At 41.4% G+C, this 24,843-nt stretch overlaps 2 protein-coding genes and 1 long non-coding RNA gene across 3 annotated transcripts; all 3 read right to left on the bottom strand.

The window, feature by feature from the left end:
• Positions 1-14,587: 14,587 nt before the first annotated feature.
• On the bottom strand, positions 14,588-15,135 carry LOC125721012 (uncharacterized). The gene is made up of 2 exons (XR_007385656.1): positions 15,035-15,135; positions 14,588-14,947 (listed from the first exon to the last, which is right to left on the bottom strand). It is a non-coding gene; the product is annotated as an uncharacterized LOC125721012 (long non-coding RNA).
• A 911-nt stretch (positions 15,136-16,046) lies between these two features.
• On the bottom strand, positions 16,047-18,656 carry LOC125720854 (kelch-like protein 10). The gene is made up of 4 exons (XM_048996718.1): positions 18,651-18,656; positions 17,656-18,039; positions 16,701-17,306; positions 16,047-16,067 (listed from the first exon to the last, which is right to left on the bottom strand). The coding sequence occupies exons 1-4, from the start codon at positions 18,654-18,656 to the stop codon at positions 16,047-16,049; spliced, it is 1,017 nt and encodes a 338-aa protein (XP_048852675.1).
• Positions 18,657-20,352: 1,696 nt separating this feature from the next.
• LOC125720853 (kelch-like protein 10) lies at positions 20,353-22,959 on the bottom strand. The gene is made up of 5 exons (XM_048996717.1): positions 22,940-22,959; positions 21,954-22,565; positions 21,263-21,349; positions 20,448-20,581; positions 20,353-20,359 (listed from the first exon to the last, which is right to left on the bottom strand). The coding sequence occupies exons 2-5, from the start codon at positions 22,557-22,559 to the stop codon at positions 20,353-20,355; spliced, it is 834 nt and encodes a 277-aa protein (XP_048852674.1). The 5' UTR covers positions 22,560-22,565; positions 22,940-22,959.
• Positions 22,960-24,843: the final 1,884 nt, after the last annotated feature.

Here is a 24,843-nt window from a genome sequence, read left to right as displayed (position 1 = left end):
GATAAAATGATTTTGTCTAATACAGGACTACAGTCTTCATTAGGTATATATTTTCCCCTCGCACTTTGTATGGGCAGTGAATTGCCCCTACTTACGTGTGGATTCCTAATAAGAAAAATGCAAGAAATGAACACACATATAGTCAGAATAATTCTCATGTTGTCAACTATTGAGTGCAATTCAAATTTTATTGAACAAATCTAATGATTACAGTATTTTTTTGTCAAACAAAACACTTACAATGAACTGTTCCAAATTATTATGCACAGTAAGCTGCAAAACACTTTATAAGTTGCAAAGAACTGAAAATTGTCATTTGTTGTGTTTGCAGCATATGTACTGAAATCAAACAGGTCACGTCACATTTTGACATAGGACCCCTTATTTGATAGCAGCTTCACAAGTCTTGCATCCATTAAACTTGTGTATTTGGACAGTTTCTGCTTGTGAGCACTGGTTAGTGGTGGCAGAATAGAAGGTTTATGCACAGTTGCAGTGGAGGACTCTACACCTTGATGTCCATGGGACTCCAGAGGCACCAGCAGCTTCAAATATCTGTTTGCTGCTACATAATGGCATTTTAGCAGCTGCTCTCTTGATCTGATGCATGGATCTGGTAGAGATCTTCCTCAATTTGCCTTTATCTGCACGAACCCGTCTGTGCTCTTATCTACTGCATGGAAAGGCTCATTTCGCATTTTTGTTCTGCATTCTGAAATGGAAGAAAAAAAACTTTCATGAAGAACACAAACCTATAAAAGGTACTTGTGTGACACTATTAAGGAAGGATCTGACTAGGAGAAAAGCTGGCAGAGTGATTGCCTGGCTGCCGGCTGCAAATGCTATGTCGAGCAGTAATATGGCATTAATCAACAGATATGAGGTGAAGATTTAAATATTCTAGAGGGAGCCTGGTGGGGACCTACTTGTGTCGGATGAGCCGGCCTCCCTGGATCACTTGTGCCGTCACATTGGCCATGTGGCAAGAAAAAAGGAGCCAGTTTCGGGGCTGGACTCGGTATGAGAACCTCATAAATATCACAGAGTAACAGGTAAGAGCTGGGGAGACAAAGATCATGCAGGGGTCAGAGGCCAGAAAGAAGAGAAGAAGAGCAACCAGCTTAAAACCTTTAAAAAGTCCCTCTGGAGTCCCGAGTGACCCAGTGGACGCTCATATAGATGGAAGGTGAGCCCTCTGCCTCTTACCGAAGGTCATTCGACCGCTGATGATGTCGGGGCTCTTCCTCATATCGCTGACTGCGACTAGGGGAAGACCCCAATTAATTACTGGTCCCCAGAAGTGCTGAAATCAAACAATAAAACACAGAGCTGATCTAACATGCAGCAGGGTGAAGGTACCATTAAATAAATTTCAGAGGATTCTTACAATACATTAGTGTGAGATTATTAAACAGTAGTCATAAAATTACATGTATATTAACAAAAAATCAGTTTGTTACTTTCTTACCGTGCTTTTGTTGTAAGGATTTTCCCAACAGGCACATTCAGATCACGGAAAGACAAAGAAAACAAACAAAAAAAATTATAAGTGCAATTCTGTGATCACCAGCAGCACTTCTGCAATGAGGGACCCAAATGTAAGCAGTGACTTTATGCTTACATCTACAACAAAGTGAAGAGTTTAAGCTTCTTATACACTGACGGCAATCGACAAGGAAAGTTTACATATTGGATTTTTACATAAACTGCAAGCGCCTCTGGATGCACATACCTCCTCAGATACTTCCGAAACTCTTTGTTTTTAAGCTGGTTTACAGCTCTCTGAAAGAAATTCCTTGCCATGTTAAAGTCAATGTACATGCACGTATGTTGATTTTGTTCAAAATGAAATGTGAAGATGAATTTGCCGTTTATATAGGAATGCGAATGACATCAGCACTCTAGATTCTAGAACTTACATACGTAGGCTACTGCTTATGTAACTGACGTAACTGTTCCAACATCTCCTTGGAAACGGACTGGAATTGAATGGAAGAATGTTAGTGGGCGAAATGAATTTTGTCAACTGAATAAATTCATTTTGTGTACAAAATGCATTTCCTGAACGAAAGTCATTTTGTGGAGGAAAGGAATGTCATGAATGATACAGAGTCATTTCGTGGAAGAAATCGATTCTGCGGAATTACGGAGTGCTTTTGTGGAAGCAGGAAATGCATTTCATCTGTTGCAGAGTCACGAAAAATCAGCGCTTGACACTTGGCATACCATAAAGTACAAAGTACTCAGCAGGCACATGGACGCAGACACATCTGTATCCACACCTGGATATTTCAGTGTGACTTTTATTGCGTGGATTCTTACTACAGTGGTGCCTGCGGTTCACGAACACAATCCGTTCCAGGAAAGTGGTCGTGAACCAATTTGTACGCGATCCAAGGCAATTTTCCCAATAAGAAAGCATTTAAATTCCATTAATTCGTTCAGAAGTCTACCAAATAATGATTTGTTGTCAATTGTTTTTCTGGTTTTTATAGTGAAAACTTTAAAGAAAAACACAATATAGTGTGGCGACGGGCGGACCGAGGCATTACGGGAGACATGGAGACTTGCTTGCTGGGGTAATTACGCTTTTTATTTACAGTCATTAAACCCCTTGCATTGTTGTGGTTGTTAATGTTAATGGTTGCATTTCCCTATTGTCGCGTGTGTGTTTGGCCGTGTTTTGTAAACGGTCCGATCCTCACGTGTATTTAGCGTGTGTAAATCATCCACCGTGTGTGCATCTTGCAGTTCGGCGTCTGTGTATTTGGGACGTGTCCCATTGGAAAGACATTGGGATTTTGGCTTTTAAAAGCTCAATCTAAAGAAGCACATCGAGGAAAGCTAAACTAATGGTAAACACCAGTGAATTAACTTCAGTTATCACGATTAGCCTGGATAACAGCTTGGGGAGAGCTTTGTGTCTGATGTTAAGTGAACGTTTTCTTCTCTTGGTGATAGGCTGGTTAGGGCATTTGAATCACTAATATTAACTTGGACATTTGAACAATGAACACTGAAATAGTTATGTAAGCTGAAAAACAGGGTTTTGTGACTGAGATAATGAACCCCATGCTGGTAATAGGAAAAACGGTGACTTGTGTTTTCAGAAATGGCTTTAAAATACGTTAACATTAACCTGTACTTCTTTTTTAACAATAGCATACTCCTGTTTAGGTTTTTAAAGCCCTCTTTTTGAAGTGTGTGATGTATGCAAAATTTTTCTTTTCCATGCTTTAAAATGCTGAGTAAACGTTTTGATATTAAAAGTTTAGACAGCGTTCCGTTGTTATTCATATTTACTTGCACTTTAATTACTCAAGTACAGTTAGTTACAGATTATTTGTAATACTTAAGTACAGTGAACACTAGGTACTTTAAGACTTTTACTTGAGTGGAATTCTAGTTGGTGACTTGGGAGGGTATCTGTACTTATACTTAAGTGTGACTTTCGGGTACTTTATACAAGACTGTGAACAAGCTCGACTGTCTCAGACGGAAATCATAGCTCAGAGGCAATGATACTATATTAATAATCTCTGAGTTAATGATTAAGACATATATCAGCCTTCCAGCTGCAACTGATTAGAAATCAACCTAATGTTTTTCATGTTAGAAATCATAAACCTGCTTCAGTTCATGTCTCTGTGTGAAATCAGATGTTACTCACATGGCACAAGGCCCAATGTGACTCTGACTGTAATCACCCAGAGTGTGGCCCAGCGTGACTCCTGATGACATGTTAATCTCTTGGAGTGGGAATTCCATTTCCATAAAAGGTATTGTAGGAAACCTCGTTAATGGAAATATATTTTCAAAACCTTCGAACAATATTGGCCTTTCGCATTTTTTCTCACAAAAAACTCCAAAAATGTCAGGTAGTGACAACTCCAATGAGCAGAGTGAAAAAACGATTAAAATCGGTATTTAACTAACTAAATCAGAAACACATTTTTGTTTGACTGTTTAACAAACACATCTAAAATTTTATACATTTAAACATTAACAAAAGCTGTTAATGTGTTTTCTTTAAAAGGTACAAGTCTATTTTGTGTGGTTTTTCACAATAAGACTCATGAACGACTAAGTTAGTATGTTTTGGGGTCTGTATACACATCGCGGTCCTATACTTTCACAGACCTAAAGTTAAACTCTAAAGCCCCTAACCACCGGTGTGTGTGTGTGTGTGTGTGCGTGTGTGTTTGTGCACATGAGCATGAATATACATTTACCGAAAAAACATATTTATTAAAATAACTAAGGCTTTATTCTGTCAATTTTTTTTTTTTAATAATTCCAGCAGATAAATGGGGTCGTTATAGTGAATCTGTAGTCTCCCTGCATAGTGGATGACTGCTGACACTGTTGAATTTGAACTATGTTTCATTAACTGTCAAACAGTCTGCAGCTCCGTTACCGTTGTCAACTTAGCATTGTACTCCAGCAAGCATCTCAGATCAAGCTTGTAGATTATATAAGCTGGGGCCGTGGGCACCTTGTAGGATGTCTTTATTAAAATAACTAAGACCTTATTCTTTAAAGTTTTTAATGTGTATTTGCAGCATGGTGCTAAATGCAGCTTACTGGTTCCTATTAAATATAATTAAATAATCATGTACACCTTCTTTAAAATAACAAGACTATATCCTAAATTCTTACACCCTTGCCTGATTCCACAGTTCCTACCCCACACTTATGTGGCCCCCCTCCCACCATTCCATGACTTGTGAGATAAGGAAAGCACACTTCCCAACCTTTGGTTGTGCACTTGTGCGCATGCTTGAGGTTTTGCTGTGTGTGTGTCTGTGTGTCTGTGTGTGTAGGTTGTTCATCTTGTAGGTTGTTCATATTAATTTAAAATTTCGCTATAACAAAACAATCCTTATACATTTTAATAAAAAACGTGAACTATATTTGTTTGGTGTTTTTTTGATTGAGCAAACTCTTTTGTGTTTTTGTGTGCGTGTCCGATACAACTGTAGTTTGTATCAACTTTTTTTTAGTTTGACCTCCGGGGTGTGTGTTTGTCTGCATGCGCGTGAATAAACATTTACTGAAAAACGTATTTATTAAAATAACTAAGACTTTATTCTGTCAAAGTTTTTAAAAATGTGTTTTGATGCATGTCACTAAATGCTGCTTAATAGTACCTAACCGGGGGTGCTCCCCCAGAGACAGTTGCTAGTCCATTTATTCTTTTAAAGACTACTGATTCTAATTTGATTCAGGTCTCTTGTAGATTTTCTCTTGACCGGTCAGCGCAGTCTCTCTCTTGTACATAGAAAAAAAAAACAGAGAATACCTATTATTAGAATGTTATTTTTAATTTAATTTAATTAATTAGCGTTTTTATCACGCGAATAAAAGAAATAATATACTCACCGGGTAAGGCCTGGATGAACCTCTTTGGCTGGCAGGAAGGGTAAGACCTCGAAGATACTTGTGCCTCTACCCTAGGAGGAAAAGGCCCCCCCGCTCGACGTAATATCAACCAGGTGCAGTCATATCGTTTCTCTATTAACCCATATCTGTACTGTCGTGTATGAAAAACAGGATTTACTGGGAGACAAAGTGTGTATGGCCCGAGTCATTAGAGATGACCTTCAAAAGTATGGCTCCATATGCTGATGTAATACAACGCTTGCGTGTCTTTACTAGATTATTTAATTGCAATTAACCAGGTGCACTCATATTGTTTCTCTATTAACCCATATCTGTACTTGTGCGAGGTCATATATGAAAAACAACACTTCAAACAGATTTTATGTATGGCCCAAGTTGTTAGAGATGGCCTTCAAAAGTGTGGCCCCATACGCTGATGTAATACAAACGCTTGCGTGAGGAAGAAACACACATACACTGTCAAAACTACCGGCAAGCGTTTTTATTGGACGACAGACCCTCCGCCTCCTCTCATTCTTTGCTCCAACTTTATCATTTTCTCCCAGAGTCTCAGTCTCTCAGAGTTTCTCTCAGACTCAGCTCTCCGGCATCAGACTCGCGCAGCGGCATGGCTCTCAGCTCTCCGTCATCAGACTCGCGCAGCAGCACGGCTCTCAGCTCTCCGGCATCGCTCTCTCCGAGGATTATCCAAGGCCGTGGGGACCTTACCGCAGTACCGCACCAGACACAGCATTCTAAGTCCTTTGGTGATTCTCCAAAGCCCGGGACCTTACCGCAGTACCGCAACACCAGACACAGCGTACGCTCACGCTCCATCAGGTAACCCACCCCCGCTCAGCCCTGGCGGCACCCGACAAAATAATCCATCCATCCATCCATTTCCCAAACCGCTTATCCTATTGGGTCGCGGGGGGTCCGGAGCCTATCCCGGAAGCAATGGGCACGAGGCAGGGAACAACCCAGGATGGGGGGCCAGCCCATCGCAGGGCACACTCACACACCATTCACTCACACATGCACACCTATGGGCAATTAAGCGACTCCAATTAGCCTCAGCATGTTTTTGGACTGTGGGGGGAAACCGGAGTACCCGGAGGAAACCCCACGACGACATGGGGAGAACATGCAAACTCCGCACACATGTGACCCAGGTGGAGACTCGAACCCGGGTCCCAGAGGTGTGAGGCAACAGTGCTAACCACTGCACCACCATGCCGCCCCCCCGACAAAATAATAACTTGTTAAAATAACACACACACTCATAAGCACTCTCCTCAATATAATTTAAAAATAAAATAATAATTAAATAAATCATTTAAAATAAATAAATAATTTATAATAATAATAAATAATTTATAATAATAATAAATAATTTATAATAATAATAAATAATTTATAATAATTAAATAAATAATAAATAAATAAATAAAAATTAAATCCAACTCCCGTGATGTTACATCGTACCACCACAACCAAGCCCCGCCTACACAAGCCCCGCCCCCAAGTGACCTTTTGACCCGACCTGTCAATTTGATGGAAGCGGTATTCCATCCCTCTCTCTGAGATCAGAACTTAGAGAGACAGACAGTGGAGTACAGTGGGGGGGGGGGAGAAACTGCATGCGGAAGGTATTCGAAGCTACCCCAACTGGTGCACATAGAGTTGTAGTTATAAAGTAGTCGCAGTAGGCCTTATGCAATATGTTATGCGGTAGTACAAATATATTGTTACGTTAATCCTATTAAATGTTAACCATGTATTTACAGTGACTCAATGACAAGATGTCAATACCAATCTTGAATCAAAGGTCAACCTAATATTCACTGTGATTCAATGTCAATATAATCAATATCAATATTCTTATCTCAGGTTGGAGCCTGTTCTGGTAAATTGATCAAAATGGGTGGATTTTACCTTGCTGCAAATGTGAACCAATAGAACTTGATTTCTTGTTTCATGACCAATCAGGACTTAGATGTCCTTATAGGGAATTGGCTATTATAGTCTATCAACTGGTTGCTCTTTGTGCTCGGGGTGCCTGGTGCTAGAGTGTGACAGAAGCACTTTGCTGGATTGCTTGAATAAAAGAGAACTCTCTCACCAACTGAGAGGTCTGGAGTTTAATTCTAAATGGCTCAACTAGAGTTATCAGAGAGGTTGATTCATAATTTCCCTTATATAGAATCAGTGGTTGCGCAGGCACGCGGAGTGGAGCTTCCCGAATAAGGCTGAAGTTGGCTCCTTATTTGCAGCTCCTTACTCACATTTTCCGATCCACCTTAAATGCTGCGCAGCCGAATGCAATGACGCGATTGCGCCTGTAGAGGGGCTCATTTAGCGAGGGTTACCTTCAGAACTTCATTTGGCTTTCGATTCCTATTAACTGAACACGATTATACTGACTTGTTGCCACTTTGAGGAAAGTATATATCTGGGCAGTTTCAGTAATAGTATGTGTGTATTTTATCAGAAAATGAGACAAACGCAAACGTCTTTCCACTCCCAATCAGGCCCAGAAATATGCCCAATCAGGCAAATATGAACTTCTCAGTACACATCAGGTATGCCAGTATATAGGAAAAGTGACATTCTCCTGACCCAGACTGATTTAATACTTTAAAGATCAGATGGAAACAAGGCATGTCATACTATAGCGCACAAAGGTGTGAATGAGAAGCCAGGTTTCCATGCCCATTTTAATACATTAAATCAGTCTGGGCCAGGACAATGTGACTTATTCTATATTGTGCATACCTGACGTGTACTGAGAAGTTCATATATGCCTGATCCAGAGAGGTTTAAAGTATTAAAATGCTCCCCCTACATGCGCAATAAAACGCTGCGAGTAATAAATATGACTGGTGTGTGAGTGTTTGTGGGCTGGCCCGCCATCCTGGGTTGTTCCCTGCCTCGTGCCCATTGCTTCCGGGATAGGCTCCGGATCCCCCGCGACCCAGTAGGATAAGCGGTTTGGAAAATGGATGGATGGATGGTGTGTGAGTGTGTGTGGGCTGGCCCCTCATCCTGGGTTGTTCCCTGCCTCGTGCCCATTGTTTCTGGGATAGGCTCCGGACTTCCCGTGACCCAGAAGGATAAGCGATTTGGAAAATGGATAGATGGATGGATGGAATAATAAATATGACTGATGTGTGACTGTGCCCTGCGATGGGCTGGCCCCCATCCTGGGTTGTTCCCCGCCTCGTGCCCCCCGCGAGGTAGAAGGATAAGCGGTTTGGAAAATGGATGGATGGAATAATAAGTAAGTTACGTGTGATCCCGCTGCAAATAATAATACGTAATACGTTATTACATGAATGCGCACACAGATGGAGTGCGGAAAAGGTGGAAGCGTAAGAGCAAGATGAATGCGGTAGGCAGGGGTCCTCGCATTAACAGTGAGACACGCGTTTCTCTCATAATGTAATCTATCTTAAAGGTTTTGATGAAACTTGAGAGCCTTGAATAAAATAAGGCAACAATTTGCACCCACTTTTTGGGAGTAAACATAACTGTTTATTGGAGTAAACTGTTTTTTTTTGTGAGATACACCCAATTTAAAGAAAATAAATATTTTAAATATTTAACTGTAAAATGTGGAATTCTATACTGTACTGTTTTTTCGCCATACTACCTTTACCAGCATGCTGTGCAGTTTGTACATTCCCACCGTTAAGGCGGTTTTTTTTTGTTTTCAATTACAGTGGAGAAATCCACTTAGCCCGCGAAATCGCGGCGGCAATGCGCCAGTTGCTGGAGTGAGGGTGTTCTTTTTGGCGGAGATAACGGGGCTGTCGGCACGTCAAATTTTAAATGGCAAGCAATTTCTTTCCAAAAGCTATGAACCAACTGAGGAACAAGTAGTATCGGAAGTATCTGAGGAGGTATGTGCATCCAGAGGCGCTTGCAGTTTATTTAAAAATCCTATATGTAAACTTTCCTTGTCGATTGCCTTCAGTGCATATAGAGCTTAAACTCTTCACTTTGTTGTAGATGTAAGCATAAAGTCACTTCTTACGTTTGGGTCCATCATTGCAGAAGTGCTGCTGGTGATCACAGAATTGCACTTATAATTTTTTTTGTTTGTTTTCTTTGTCTTTCCGTGATCTAAATGTGCCTGTTGGGAAAATCCTTACAACAAAAGCACGGCAAGAAAGTCAGAAACTGATTTTTTGTTAATATACATGTAATTTTATGACTACTGTTTAATAATCTCACACTAATATATTGTAAGAATCCTCTGGAATTTCGTTAATGGTACCTTCACCCTGCTGCATGTTAGATCAGCTCTGTGTTTTATTGTTTGATTTCAGCACTTCTGGGGACCTGTAATTAATTGGGGTCTGCCCATAGTCGCTGTGATGGATATGAGGAAGAGCCCTGAAATAATCAGTCGTCGAATGACCTTAGGTAAGAGGCAGAGGGCTCACCTTCCATCTATATAAGTGTCCACTGGGTCACTCGGGACTCCAGAGGGACTTTTTAAAGGTTTTAAGCTGGTTGCTCTTCTTCTTTCTGGCCTCTGACCCCTGCATGATCTCTGTCTCCCCAGCTCTTACCTGTAACTCACTCATTTTTATGAAGTTCTCCTATCGAGTCCAGCGCCAATACTGGCTCCTCTTCGGATGCCATGTCACCAATGCAACGGCGCAGATAATTCAGGGTGGCCGGCTTATCCGACACAAGTAGGTCTCCACCAGGCTCCCTCTAGAATATTTAAATCTCCACCCCTCATCTGTTGATTAATGCCATATTACTGCTCGACATAGCATTTGCTGCCGGCAACCAGGCAATCACTCAGCCAGCTTTTCTCCTAGTCAGATTTTTCCTTAATAGTGTCACACAAGTACCTTTTATAGGTTTGTGTTTTTCATGAATGTTTTTTTCTTCCATTTCATAATGCAGAAGAAAAATCTCCCCTCCTCCCAAATAAATATATATATATATATATAAATTTATATATCTGTGTATTCATTTCTTTCATTTTTCTTATTATGAAACCACACGTGAGTAGGGGCAATTCACTGCCCATACAAAGTGTGAGGGGATAACATTTACCTAATGTAGTCCTGTATTAGACAAAATCATTTTATCACATGGGTCAGTTACAGTTACCTACATAAGGACATAAGAAAGCGAGAGGAGACCAATCAGCCCATCAAGCTCATATGGGGAGAATTTAACTAATAGCTCAAGAGTTGTTAAAATCTTATCTAGCTCTGATTTAAAGGAACCCAGGGATTTAGCTTACTACTTACTAAACTAGTAGCAAGACTCTAAAAACATGATGTGTAAAAAAGTGCTTCCTCAAATTTGTTTTAAAATGTTCTCTCGCTAATTTCCACTTATGGCCACGATTTCTAATATTTAAACTAATATTGAAATATTGAACAGCATCCAGACCTGTTAGAATCTTATATACCTGGATCATGTCCTTCTTAGTCTCCTTTACTCGAGGCTAAACGGATTCTGCTCAGTTAACCTCTCGTAAGACATTCCTCTAAGACGAGGAATCATTCTGGTACCCCTACGTTGCACCTTTTCCAAGGCAGCAATGTCCTTCTTAAGGTATGGTGACCAAACCTGCACACAATATTCTAGGTGGGGACTTACCGAGGAATTATATAATGGAGCCGTTTGTGGTGGACAACATCAAAGGCCTTCTGCAGAACTAAGCAGATAACATCATAGGCCTTTTTGTGATCAATTTCTTTCGTAGCTTCCTCAAAGAACTCAAGTAGATTAGTTAAACAGGACCTACCTCTCCTAAATCTATGATGGCTATACCTCAGAATGTTATTTTAATCCAGGTAATCTACCATTTTCACTTGGATTATAGCTTCCATTACCATTCCAGTTATGCAAGTTAAACTGATTGGCTTATAGTTTGCTGGATTACTTCTATCCCCTTTTTTGAATATGGGTGTTATATTAGCATGCTTCCAATTAGAAAGTGCCACACCAGTAGATAAGGATTTCTCAAATAGTAATGTTAAAGGTTGGTTAATAATATCCCTCATCTCTTTTAAAACTATACTTTATACCAGGGGTGCCCAAAGTGGGGCCCGCGGGCCAAGGTTGGCCCGGCGTACTATTTAGATTGGCCCGCCAATGGATATCTAAAATTTTAAATTATTACTGTACTAAAATTTGTTTCAAAAACTCTTAAAGCACGAATCCCAGTGTAGCTATCAGTGCGTTTACTTTTTAGTGTACGTTGGCCTAACTAATATATATTATACAGTCCTCACTCATGGTGCTTTGATTACATTTGAAATATCTAAGACTAAAATTGAAATACAAGCAACTATAAGGGTAATGTAGAGTATATCTGTGCACATATGTACATTTCCACACTTCATAAATAGTCATATTTTAACAATTTGTAAAAAGTCCCATGAGTCTTTGTTGCCGCCATACGCGATCAAACCAGTTTGTGGCGGGTCACCACCGGGCTGCTAGCTTAAGCCACTATCAACATGGAGCGGCATCGTCAGTGGCACACAGACAAAAGACATTTTAAAAAATGCTGGGAGGAAGAATATTTTTTTCACTGACATAAATGCTAAAGCGGTCTGCCTTATTTGTAACCAGTCTGTTGCTGTACTAAAGGAGTATAACATTCGTCATCATTATGAGACGAAGCACGCAGCATTTTCGCAATTCAAAGGTGATGCGCGAAAGAACAAGACCAGGGAGCTGCTGGCTAAACTTCACAGGCAACAAGGGACTCTTACACGGCCCTCGACAGCCCAGGACAGCGCGACACGAGCCAGCATTGAGATTACTGCGCTAATTGCCCGGACTGGGAGATCATTTTCAACGGGTGACTTTGTTAAGGAGTGTCTGTCCATAGCTGCGACAATCATGTGCCCGTCACAGGCAAAAACTTTCTCCCAGATCAGCCTCTCACGAAATACTGTGACACGTCGTATTGAAGAAATGTCTCGAGACATTAAGGAGCAATTTAAAGCAAAGGCTGCTGGATTTGTCGCCTTTTCTTTGGCGTGTGATGAGAGCACGGACATTTCGGACTCTGCACAACTTTTGGTTTTCATACGGGGAGTAAATGAAAACATGGAAATAACTCAGGAGCTGGCTGGATTTGAGACACTGCGCAGCACAACAAAAAGTGAGGATTTGTTTGCAGCCGTTGAGCGAGTGTTGGATACGAACGGGCTGAGCTGGGAAAAATTGGTTGGGATAACAACTGATGGAGCACCTGCCATGGCTGGGAGGAAAACAGGCCTTGCCACACTAATTTCCCAGAAGGTTTCCCAATGTGGAGGTAAGGTGGCAAAATACCACTGCATCCTGCACCAAGAGCAACTATGTGCCAGATCAGTTGGTATGGGAGACGTGGTGCGTGACGTGATTAAAATCATAAACTGCATACGATCAAAAGCGCTCTCACACCGCCAGTTCAGAGCTCTTCTAGAGGAGGTTGATTCACAATACAAGGATGTGCTTTACCACCAAGAGGTGAGGTGGCTGAGCCGCGGGAAAGTCCTCAAAAGATTTTTTGAGCTGCGCCATGTCATCGCGGAGTTTCTGACAAGCAAGAACAGTGACACTCAAGTCCCCACAGATGAAAAATGGTTTTGTGACGTGGCTTTTATGGTGGACATCACTGACCTGCTCAACACCCTGAATATTCAGCTTCAAGGGAAGGATCAGATCATCACTGAGCTGTTTGACCACATAACGGCCTTCAGGTCGAAGCTGCAGCTACTCTGTCGACATCTGTCAGCAGGTTGGTTAATACATTGTACACACACAGAGACACACATACACATTCAGTTTTAATGGTGATAATGTCTATCATACTGTATTTTATGCCGTAAATAAGTCCCGGCCTTGTTAACTGTGTTGCGGAGGGACAGCGCTGTCCATGGTTCTTAAACTTGATTGACAGGCAGACATGCGCTTTGTTTGTCTTTTGGAGCTTGCATATTTTTTGTGATTGTAAAAATGCTTATGATTTAATCAAGTGATAATGGAGAGGAAAGGTGGCAGCATGTACCTGCACCTCACATGATAAAAGTGCAGTTACTGGGATTGATATTATGTGGAATATGTTAGTAAGTGCATTTACTAACATATCCATATTCCACTGTTGTGCAGTTAAAAAGTATTGTTAAAAAGTATTGTAATAAAATTGTAAGGCTAACTCTTTCAAAGTACATAAAACAACATTTATGTTGCAATATTTATTATTATTTGACGACTTAGCAGCTCTTTCACTTCTTCCCAGGAAACCTTGCACACTTCCCTAGTCTGAGAGAGGTCAACCTGGTGAAGCAGAGACTGCCTGAATATGCAGCACTTCTCAGACACTTGGACCAGGACTTTGCGTTGCGCTTTGAGGACTTTAGGGAAAGTAGAGGTGACATGGAGCTGTTTTCTCAACCCTTCACCATAAGTGTGGACTCAGTGCCTGATCACATTCAGATGCAGCTAATTGAGTTTCAGTGTGATTCTGAGCTAAAGAATAAATTCATGTCACTACACCTGAAAGATTTCTACACACATGTCTCATCTGAAAGGTACCCAGACATTAGGAAACATGCACAGGTCATGTTAGCTTTGTTTGGCAGCACTTACATCTGTGAACAGACTTTTAGTGTAATGAACCTTAACAAGTCCAGGCTCAGAAGCACTCTGACTGACCCACACCTACAGGACATCCTCACCCTCTCAGTGAGTCAGCTGCAACCTAATATTGATAGGCTGATAAACGCCAAAGAACAGCTTCATGTTTCTCACTAGTGGTGCAATTATATTGTTCCTACTGTTGTTGTTGTGTTGCTGTTGGACATGCACTCTTTGACATTTTGCACTATATGTGATTACAAAAGTTTAGACGTGTTCTAAATGCCTATATATGACTTATTTGTCATATTTTGTTTATGTTATTTACACAGAAAGGAAGGTTAGATAACTGTTTGATAAATAAAACTACTTTACTTTACTATTAGTGTTTGTATTTTGTGTAAAATATTACATTTGGCCCGCGGTCCTCCGATAGATTTTCATTTTGGCCCACTAAGGGAAAATGTTTGGGCACCCCTGCCTTAGTGCTTAATTAGTAATCACCGATGGTTGCAGCGGAATTTCTGAAGAGAACCGTCAAACGAGAACAACGTTTATCCAAAATGGGAAATTTATGACGCTTTCACAAACTAGATAATATGAAAAAGAAAACTTTATTTTAAGTATGCAATGTCAGGAGAAGATTCAGCTCCCATCTCCAGCAGAGCTTCTCCCATGTCCTGGAGGACGCAGGGGACTGACTAGTACGAATGGGCCTTGTTCCATGCCTCCATTGTGGAGGCAGCTGACTGGAGCTGTGGCCTGTTGTGGCAGCAATCCCCGAACTCGCTGGTGGACAGCGTTGATGAAATGTTGGAATGCGGCTTCGGCGGTCGTCGAGGTAAAAACTCAGGTGTGGGAGGAGTTTAGCGAGGCCATGGAAAATTACTTCCGGACAGCTTTGTCTTCAAAGACCTCGATCCCACCAACACACCTTCCAATGAGGAAGCAGAGTCTGGGGAAAAAAAGAGGTGTCCATATAAACTCAATGTATGTTATAGGGAAAGAATTCGGGGTGGGGGGTGTAAATGAGGTTACGTACTGGGCATGCTGTTGTGGGCAGATGGGTTTCTCTCCTCCTTGGCGGCCATTAGGGACTAACGAGGTGAAGCGTATTCTATGATGCGGGGGTGCGCAGGCACTACGCAGCAGCTGAAATGGTTTCTGGCTCTGCTCATGTCCTGCGCACGATACCAGCTGCCTGTCCCCGCATCATAGCACTCCACCTTGTTAGTTACCCCAAACCCATCGTGGCCGCCCATCACGAATAGGAGGTCGTCCACCACTGCGATGCCAAAATCACTGCGCGGTGTGGACATGGGGGCCACAGCATGCCAGCGGTTTGTGGTAGGGTCATAGACCTCCATGGTCTGCAGGCGATCAGGCCTGTTGATACCGCCCACCTGAGAGATGCCAAAGATTCATTATCACTTGCTTGCCAAAAGGATGGGCAAACATCAACTTTCCCAAAGTCATGAACTCTTAAGCAATTTTCACCCTATGAAAGCAGGCGCCTTAGAACCTCCCATTGTCTATAGATGACACAAGCTTATATACAGAAGTCAACCTATATGCAATGAAAACATGGATTTGGGCAACAGAAAACTTGTATGATTCGGTGAAAACTGTGAGCCTTCAAAAAAGACTCCTTATGCTAATATATTTTGCTTTTTTATTGTTATTACTTAAAACGAACACTTGAAGCTAATCAGACACTGAAAAAAACAACAATCTGACAAATTATATCTGGAACTAGGGAAAATAATTAATAAAAAATCTAAACTTTACAACCCGAGCTAGTAGCAGAGACCCCCCAGCAGATCCATTTATAACCCAGAAATGAATGCAGGGAGGCTAAAGAGGGTAGCATATATGTTTTTTATGTGTATAAAGATAAGCCTTTGCAGCAGGTATTTCTGGCATTTAACTGTTTTGTTTGGTTTAAATGTATCACAATGAAAGACACAGCAGCAAAGACAAAAAAACCATGAGTCTTACAGGTAAAATGTGAGATTTGACACAGAAAGGAATCACTCACCGCATATATCTTCCCTTTATACGCCGTGACTCCAAGGCTGTGACGGGGAATGCTCATTGGAGTGATCAAGCTCCATTCGTTAGAGAGTGGGTCAAAGCACTCCACTGTAGATAGGCTCTCTGTTCCATTGTGGCCCCCACAGATGTATATCTATGAAAACCAATTTAACTGTGAAGACCGTTATACTGTATATGACTGGGGTTTGGAGGTTACAGATAAAGTTCATTGTGACTCAAAAATAAAAGTATATGCTATGCATAGTGTATGACAGGGTTCCCCAGTCCCGTTCCTGGAGGAACACAGTTTGCAAATTTCCCTTCTCAAACACACCATAATCAGCTAATTTTCAGGTTTAGTATGGCTGTTTGAAAAGGGAAATCTGCAAAGAGTTTTGGATTCTGCTCCCCCAGGAACAGAATAAAGGAAACCTGACATGGGAACACCATTTCATCTATCTCACAAGTCTTGGAGTTGACACCACAGCACTACCCAATGTGCCACTAATGGAGACCAATAATGCATTTATCCAAATACTTAAATGTATTGAACATAGTAATTGTGGATTAAAATCAGCAATCTGAAGAGAAAGAGAACTCATGACTGTGTAAAATACTCAATTTCAAGGGTAAAATGAGGGTAAACACAGTCAGACGCCCTCCCATTACCCTACCTTGCCATTCAGGGTGGTGGCGCTGGCATCGTTTCTCCTCTCATTCATGTGCTCGATCTGGGTCCATTCATTGGTTATTGGGTTGTAGCACTCTACGATGTTGAGGGGCCTGAAACCAATACCCATGGCGTAGATGAGCCCATCGAGCACGACCACACTAACATTACATCGATGCCAGTGCATGGGGGCCATCTGCTGCCATGCTCGTGTGATCGGGTCGTATCTGCGCAAGGTATTGATGAAATTTTGCCCATCAAACCCCCCAATGCAGTACACAAACCCATCATGGTACACCGTGCCATGACCAGCTAGGTTGCTCTGCTCCTCCTGCGTGATATCCACCCAGCGGTCGGCCCGTGTGTCATATGCATCAATGCAGTTTGTCGTGCGCATGTTCCATCCACCAACAGCCAGCAAAATGTCAGAGGGCAAGCGCGGGCGGATCAGTGGGTTCTCAAAATCAGAGAATGGACTTTCATCATGAAGATCATAGATGACCTTCATGACATCAGTGATAATTGGCCTGCACGCCGCATTGGCCTTCACCAGATCGTTGGCTTTGACGATCTTCATAAAGTACTCCGGATCCATACGAGCCATCCGAATCTACACATGAAACAAGAATGAGAGAATTCCCATGAGTTCCTTAGTGCTTTCTGTGAATCTCTGGAGATGAGCAATTCCTAACATTAAAGGTACATTAGCTGAAGCCATTTACATAGAAAGTCTCAGATGTGTCAGCTAACACTTATTTCATGTAAGACATTTCAGTGTTTTGTTTTCCATTATTTCTTACACTCTCCTCCCAGGTGTAATACCTGGAAGCCTTGGTTGTAGACTTATGGGACATGGAAATGGAGGTTCAGTCTCTAGCTACAGTAATAAGGACTTCACTCAATGAGCATTCTATTGTTATATACACAAGTCAATGAGAACATAGTATAACTATACTCACCTTGGGCAACAGAGCTGAAATGTGGGCCTCTCGGGTGGCAGGCTCGTGCTCGATCCACCGGAGGATGGCGTCAAACACCACATCCTCTTCTCTGACATTCAGCTCATCCTGCTGTATGATGTCAGAAAGTTGTTCAAGACTTAGTTCTGGGAACTCGTTTGAGCTGATGGCAACCTCCTTAAAGTTTTTCAAGATGAAGTTGAATGCAGACTGGTGCAGCTCGTTTACGCAGTAGACATCGGCGATTTTAAGAAGGCCAATGCAGTTGTTGAGGCAGAGCTGCTCATGCAGGAAATCATAGCAGCGCTGCACGATGCCCAAGACACTGAGATAATCAGCCGCAACCAAAAAGCGTAATGTTCCTAATAGAGTGGCTGATCTGTCCTGAAATCGTAAAACTGAAAAGTTTTCAAACACAGTATGTATATTATATAACATGTTGGATAAATAGATGTAATTTATTGGTGACTTCGTGTACATTGAAGTTTCTGCCTTTTAAACAACTATAAAGTAATGTTGTTTGTTATATAAAAAATGTACATTTAAATGTATGAAACAAAAAATGTATACACACACACATTACATTTTCGTTAGCTGTAAAATACAGTGAAGTGAAATCTCCATTATTTGCGTTGCAATATTCCACCACTAGGGGGCAATTTTTGACGAAGGAATCTCTTTAATGGCTGTTACCAACAGAAATGTTTGCTGCTACAGTATTCAGCTTTCTGGGTGTCCTGCAAAAAGAACTAGATGACTACAAGTAGGTATGGAATGCACACTGCCCATCTGACAAACCAGAAGCCACTTTTTGAAATGTAAATTTTATTATTGAAACATTTTGTTGGATTGCACTCTAGGTTTAATGGAAGAAACTGTGGATTCCATGTATCTCCTGAAAATCTTCGTAGTCTTTGTGGAGACAATGATCTTCAAATTCACTTTGAGGTCTTGCAGAGACAAAATGAACTTGCTCCACCAGTCAGCTGGGTTACTGCCATGGAGAATTATATTGCATTCAAAAGTGTATTAGGTCTATAAGGTAATTCTGCTAACAAATTGTACAAAGCTCTCAAAATTATTTTGGTTTTCAGACAACAAATAACATTTTTTCCAGCCTTTGTTCTCCAAATAAGACATTTATTTAAACGTTGTATACAAAAATAAATTAAGCATGTTCAACAAGAACACTTTGGCCATTATACATATTGCTGTGTATAGAGCCATTAAACTGCCCCCTTAAAGCTTTTTACTGCCAAACAAAGCTGTCAGGTCAAAAATCACACTGTTAAAAATGAAGTATAAAAGAATACAAAAATAACTTCTAACAACTTATAACACTTATTCAATAAGATTATAGAACAACATAATCATTACATTGCAATTCAATCACCAGAGGTGGCGTGGAGTACAATAATTAACAGCTTGGCTTCAGGGAATGCCAAACCCTTCAGGGAATCCCAGTGTTATTTAACTGTCCCATTCTGTGTCCCTTCCCTGTTTGGCCAGTAGGTGTCATTGGTCATCTCGTCCCACGTGTTGTCAGTCTTTCTTGTCCTCCCCTGTTGTCAGTTTGTAGCGTTTCCCTTGTTCCCTGCCAGCCACTTGTTGAGCACGTGGTTACCTGTAATTTCAATTCATTAACTTACTGTTTGCCATAGGCTTTTAAATACATTATAAATAATTTAAAAAAATAACATAACAAGAGATAATACTATGAATTTCCTCACTGATTAATTGTGTTGTGGGTTGGAACTCAGTATGGAGTCCCCACAAAGATACAGATACCTTATATGTGTGTGTGTGTGTAGCAGGGCCGTAGCACATCTTCTTCTTTGTGTTCAGGAATTGCTTCTTGTAGGTTAAGTTAGAATGGTTTTCACAGTTCTTTGGTCTGGAGATCAGGCTGATTAATCACAGTTGATTTTTGTGGACAATCAACCATATACATATGTACATATATATGTGTGTGTGTGTGTACAGTAGTGTGCAAAAAATCATAAGCAGTCAAAAGAAATTGTGTGATGTCACGATTGTTACGGTTTGTAGCAGCTAATCACTGCTGTTAATAGCAGCTAATAGCTGCTGTCTGTAGCAGCTAAACTACTGTTACTATAACTGCTAATAACATAACAATTTTCCCGTTTTTTGTGTAATAAAGTATATAATGTAGTAATGTGGTGTGTTTTTGATTCAAATATGTTAGTATGGTATTGGCAAGATATTATTGTATCAGCCTTTATTACATTAAGGGGGAAAATTAGCACATTATTGGCAGTTATTACATTAACGGTAGGTATCATATGTGCCCTTGAGAGGTAAAGTGGGCTATCCCACATGTCAGTCAAAAATGACTGTCCAATATTAATTATTGAGGGTCTATCTATCTTTTAAATATACTGAGATCTGTGCTACCTATGATACATATCAATTGTAGGGTATAGACACACTGATTTTTTTTTTTTTAATTCAACTTTGGAGCTCATTTTCTCAAAACTTTGTTTTTGTGGGATAGCCCACTTTACCTCTCAAGGGCACATGTTATATAGGTCTAATGTACGAAGCATTAACGTTAGACATGATGAGCTGGTTACCCACCAGGCAGGCAGATGGGGGCAGGTGGGCGAGGTGCAGCGTACTGTACGAAGCGGGGGTGCGCAGGCACTGTGCAGCAGCTGAAGCTCCTCTTAGGTGCAATCATTTCCTGCGCACGGCACCAGCTGCCTTTCACTGCATTGAAACATTCCACTTTTGCAGTTACTTTGAAGCCATCGGAGCCTCCCATCGCAAACAGCAAGCCGTCCACCACTGCGATGCCGAAATAGCTTCTTTGTTGTCTCATGGGAGGCCCAGCGTGCCACTGGTTAATTGCAGGGTCATAGACCTCCATAGTCCGCACTGGATGAGCCCCGTTGGTACCGCCCACCTGCGAGACACCAATGGTAAGTGATCACTCGGGTACCAAACAGATAAGTAAATATCAGCTTTCTCGAAGTCAGGAACTCTTAAGGAATTATCGCCCTATAATAGCAGGCTGCACAGAACCTCCCATTGTCTATATAGGACACAAGCTTATAACTAATTTGTGTTCAACATACATGTCAACATAACTGCAGTGAAAAAAAGGGAATTTGGGCAACAGAAAACCTGTACAATTCAGCGAAAACTGTCAACCATCAAAAAAATACTTCTTATGATCATATATTTTGCTTTTATTATTATTTTTATTAGTACTAAAAATAATACTTGTAGTCAGACACTGAAAAAAAAAACAAACAGAGCAATTACGTCTGGAACTACAGAATATAACTGTAATCAAAAATCTAAGCTTTACTAAGCGTATTCGTTTATAACCCAGATATGCAGGGAGCATATGTGTATTGAGATGGGCCTTCCCAGCAGGTCATTTCATCCACTGAATTCTTTTGTTTGTTTTAAGCGCATTACAATCTGTGACACAGCAGCAGTGACAAAAAATATGAGTCTCAGATAAATCTTGAGATTTGACTCCTTTGTTTCAGAGTACAAGAAAGGAATCACTCACCGCATAGATGTTTCCCTGATATGCCGCTACTCCAAGGCCACGTCGGCGAGTGCGCATGGGAGCGATCAAGGTCCATTCGCCCGTGAGTGGATCATAGCACTCCGCAGTGGAAGTGGTCTGAGCTCCATTGCTACCCCCACAAATGTATATCTAGGAAAGATGGTTCACAAGTGATGTGTGTTATGCTGTACATGATTGGAGATGGAGATCTAGAAAGCGTAAATGTACATTTAGCTAATGGATGTTTAATCCATCCACCTTCCATAAAAGTCTATTCAGTACAGGATGGTGGTGAACCTGGAGCCTACCACAGGAAGCACATGGGCATTGGTAGGGAATTTACAGTTAGTTGTGATCATTTCCCTTGTGAACCGCAGCTTAATCAGCTAATTAAGTTCACTAGGTTTGTTTGAATAGGGAAATCTGCAAATTGTTTAGGATTCTGACCCTCCAGGACTGGAATTGGGTAAAGCTCCTACGTTAACACCAGTTATTGTATCTCACAAGTCTTGGGCTGTGGGCAAAATTGCAAAAACACAGAGCTGGACACCACAGCACTGCCCAATGTGCCACTAATGCAGAGCGACAATGCAAGGTCATTTATGTTTTATCTAAACACTGACGTTTACTGAATAAACAATTATGGATTGAAATCAACCATTTGAAGACAAAGCGAGCTACTGAGTATGTAACATAATCAATTTCAAGGGGAAAATGAGGGTAACCACAGGCAGACGCCCTCCTATTAACCTACCTTTCCATTCAGGGTGGTGGCACTGGCATCCTGTCGCTCCTCGTTCATGGGCTGGATGATGGTCCACTCATTGGCATTTGGGTCATATCGCTCTACGATATTCAGAGGCGACACGTCTAAACGGCCACCCATCACATAGATGAAGCCGTTACTTACGGCCACACTGACACAACAGCGGCGCCAGTGCATAGGGGCCATGTGCTGCCATGTCCGTGCGACGGGGTCAAATCTGAGCACAGCATCGGTGAAATTATGGCCATCATAACCCCCAAAACAATACATGAAGCCATTTAAACACACACTGCCATGGCCGGACTGGCGAGTCTCCTGCCCCTGTGTTATATCCACCCAGCGGTCGGCCCGGGTGTCATAGGCTTCAATCCAGTTTGTCGTGCGCATGTTCCATCCACCAACAGCCAGCAAAATGTCAGAGGGCAAGCGCGGGCGGATCAGTGGGTTCTCAAAATCAGATCGTGGACGTTCATCATGAAGATCATAGATGACCTTCAGTACATCAGTGATGATTGGCCTGCACGCCACATTGGCCTTCACTAGATCGTTGGCTTTGACGATTTTCATGAAGTATTCCGGATCCATACGAGCCATCCGAATCTACACATGAAACAAGAATGAGAGAATTCCCATGAGTTCCTTAGTGCTTTCTGTGAATCTCTGGAGATGAGCAATTCCTAACATTAAGGATACAGCAGTAAGTGCAAATTTTTATTTCTTTAGCTGAAGCCATTTACTTTGAAAGTCTCAGATGTGTCAGCTAACACTTGTTTAATGTAAGACATCTGAGTGTTTTGTTTTCCATTATTTGTTACACTCTCCTCCCAGGTGTAATACCTGGAAGCCTTGGTTGTAGACTTATGGGACATGGAAATGGAGGTTCAGTCTCTAGCTACAGTAATAAGGACTTCACTCAATGAGCATTCTATTGTTATATACACAAGTCAATGAGAACATAGTATAACTATACTCACCTTGGCCAATAGGACTGAAATGTGGGCCTCTCGGATGGCAGGCTCGTGCTCGATCCACCGGAGGATGGCCTCAAACACTACATCCTCTTCTCTGACATTAAGCTCATCCTGCTCGATGATGTCAGAAAGTTGTTCAAGACTTAGTTCTGGGAACTCATTTGAGCTGATGGCAACCTCCTTAAAGTTTTTCAAGATTAAGTTGAATGCAGACTGGTGCAGCTCGTTTACGCAGTAGACATCGGCGATTTTAAGAAGGCCAATGCAGTTGTTGAGGCAGAGCTGCTCATGCAGGAAATCACAGCAGCGCTGCACGATGCCCAAGACACTGAGATAATCAGCAGCTGCCAGGAGGTTCTCCACATTTTCAGCTGTGATGACCACAGAGTATGTGTAGGCATACTCTATGACCTGCCTCAGTGTTTCTGGGGAAATGCCTGGGAGTTGGTACTCCCGCTTTCCTGAATCACTCCAGTCACTGGCGAACAGAGCCCTGAAACACAATCCAGAAGTGACTCATCTAATAAATATCGGTTTTGCAGGCAAAGTTAAATAAGGGGTTTTCTAAATCTTCTGAACCAGGGACCCCCAAATGGAAATTAAGCAGAGGACCCCCTGCTACAGATGATCTCATAGGCATCTAAGAACTAGGAACCGGTGGCTTTAATTCTTATTTTTCCAACAGTAGCTCCCCCTTTAATATATTTTACTTGGGCTGGTGGGCAAGTCCCCCGGAATACTTTGTTTTGCCTGTTTGACATGGTCCCCTTTTTATATATTTATACCATTATTATTATTATTATTATATAGTAAAAGTTAAGGTGGTACACTTATCAGAAATATTTCTGATCAGCACTGACCTACATTAATATAATTTAATATAATGTATATTAATATAAACTTTCTGTCATCCTAGAGCCTTATTGCCAAGGAGAAGTCATTGCTAACGAGAGATAAAAACTGACTCCTTGCTGTTTTCGCATCTTCATATATGGGTCACAGCTACTTACTGGAAGTAGGAGCTACAGCCACACAGAATTACTCTATGGGCGTTGAATTGAACACCGTCGGTGATGAGGACCACGTCACAAAGCTGTCCTGCCAGCCGAAGCTTGTTAAACACTTCGAACGCCGGGGACATCAGTACTCGCTCCATGTCGTGTGCCATCATAATTCAAAAATGTGGATATCTCGTCTCTCTCTCCTTTTTATATCACTCGAAATGACGTGTACATACATTCTAAGACGCAAAAACCGCACTTTGCATCACAGTTTCCTAAGATACCATAATGTTTATTTTTAAATCTATATTTGAGACTCGAAATGGATTGGGGGGGGGGGGGTGTATTCTACGCACAATCAGCTGTACAAGAAGAACAAGTGAAATGTTTTTAACATCACTTTTGGAAAATGTATACCGTGCTTATCTTAGAATTTAAGTTTTGTATTATGTGAGAATAGTCAAATCACGAATTCCCGAAATAAAATAAATAAATAAATAAATGTTTTCATATTTTTTCTCCTCCGCTACGTTTCTAAAAATGAAAAACAAAAAAGGTCCTTTACATGTCTGTCAGGAACGAGGTTTAAATTCGCATCTTATTCCCTAGTTTCCACTTTAGACATAAGCCATTGAGCAACAAATGTCCACAAGACATTATTTTATGGGGTAAATCTGGTCGGCCCGTTGTGGCAATTATTTGGAACAAGAATAGTCCTTGAAAATTGGGCTGGGCGGTCCGTCTGTTTTGGTCAACATTTAGCACAAGGCGGACGTATTTATCGGACCGCATATATCCCCAATACGGTCATGAAAACAAATTGCAGCAAGTGTGGAATTATCCCAATGATTATTGTGCTGTGTACACTTCACCCAAATCCTGAACACTATTGAATATAATCGATTA

Source organism: Brienomyrus brachyistius, unplaced genomic scaffold (genome assembly GCF_023856365.1).
Source record: "Brienomyrus brachyistius isolate T26 unplaced genomic scaffold, BBRACH_0.4 scaffold27, whole genome shotgun sequence".
NCBI classification, from domain to species: domain Eukaryota; kingdom Metazoa; phylum Chordata; class Actinopteri; order Osteoglossiformes; family Mormyridae; genus Brienomyrus; species Brienomyrus brachyistius.
Note: the sequence above shows the minus strand (reverse complement) of the source record. Positions and strands in the feature narration are given on the sequence as shown.

Bases quoted from the DNA above. Each gene is read 5' to 3' on its own strand.
- LOC125720854 (XM_048996718.1), bottom strand. The intron at 17,307-17,655 runs GTGAGTATAGTT...TTTCATGTGTAG, and splicing joins TTTCAGCTCTGTTGCCCAAG to ATTCGGATGGCTCGTATGGA. The intron at 16,068-16,700 runs GTAGGGTAATGG...TCCCCGTCACAG, and splicing joins CCACCACCCTGAATGGCAAG to CCTTGGAGTCACGGCGTATA.
- LOC125720853 (XM_048996717.1), bottom strand. From the start codon at position 22,559: ATGGCTCGTATGGATCCGGAATACTTCATGAAAATCGTCAAAGCCAAC. The intron at 21,350-21,953 runs GTAGGTTAATAG...CATCTTTCCTAG, and splicing joins CCACCACCCTGAATGGAAAG to ATATACATTTGTGGGGGTAG. The intron at 20,582-21,262 runs GCTCCCATGCGC...GGTGTCTCGCAG, and splicing joins CGGGCGAATGGACCTTGATC to GTGGGCGGTACCAACGGGGC.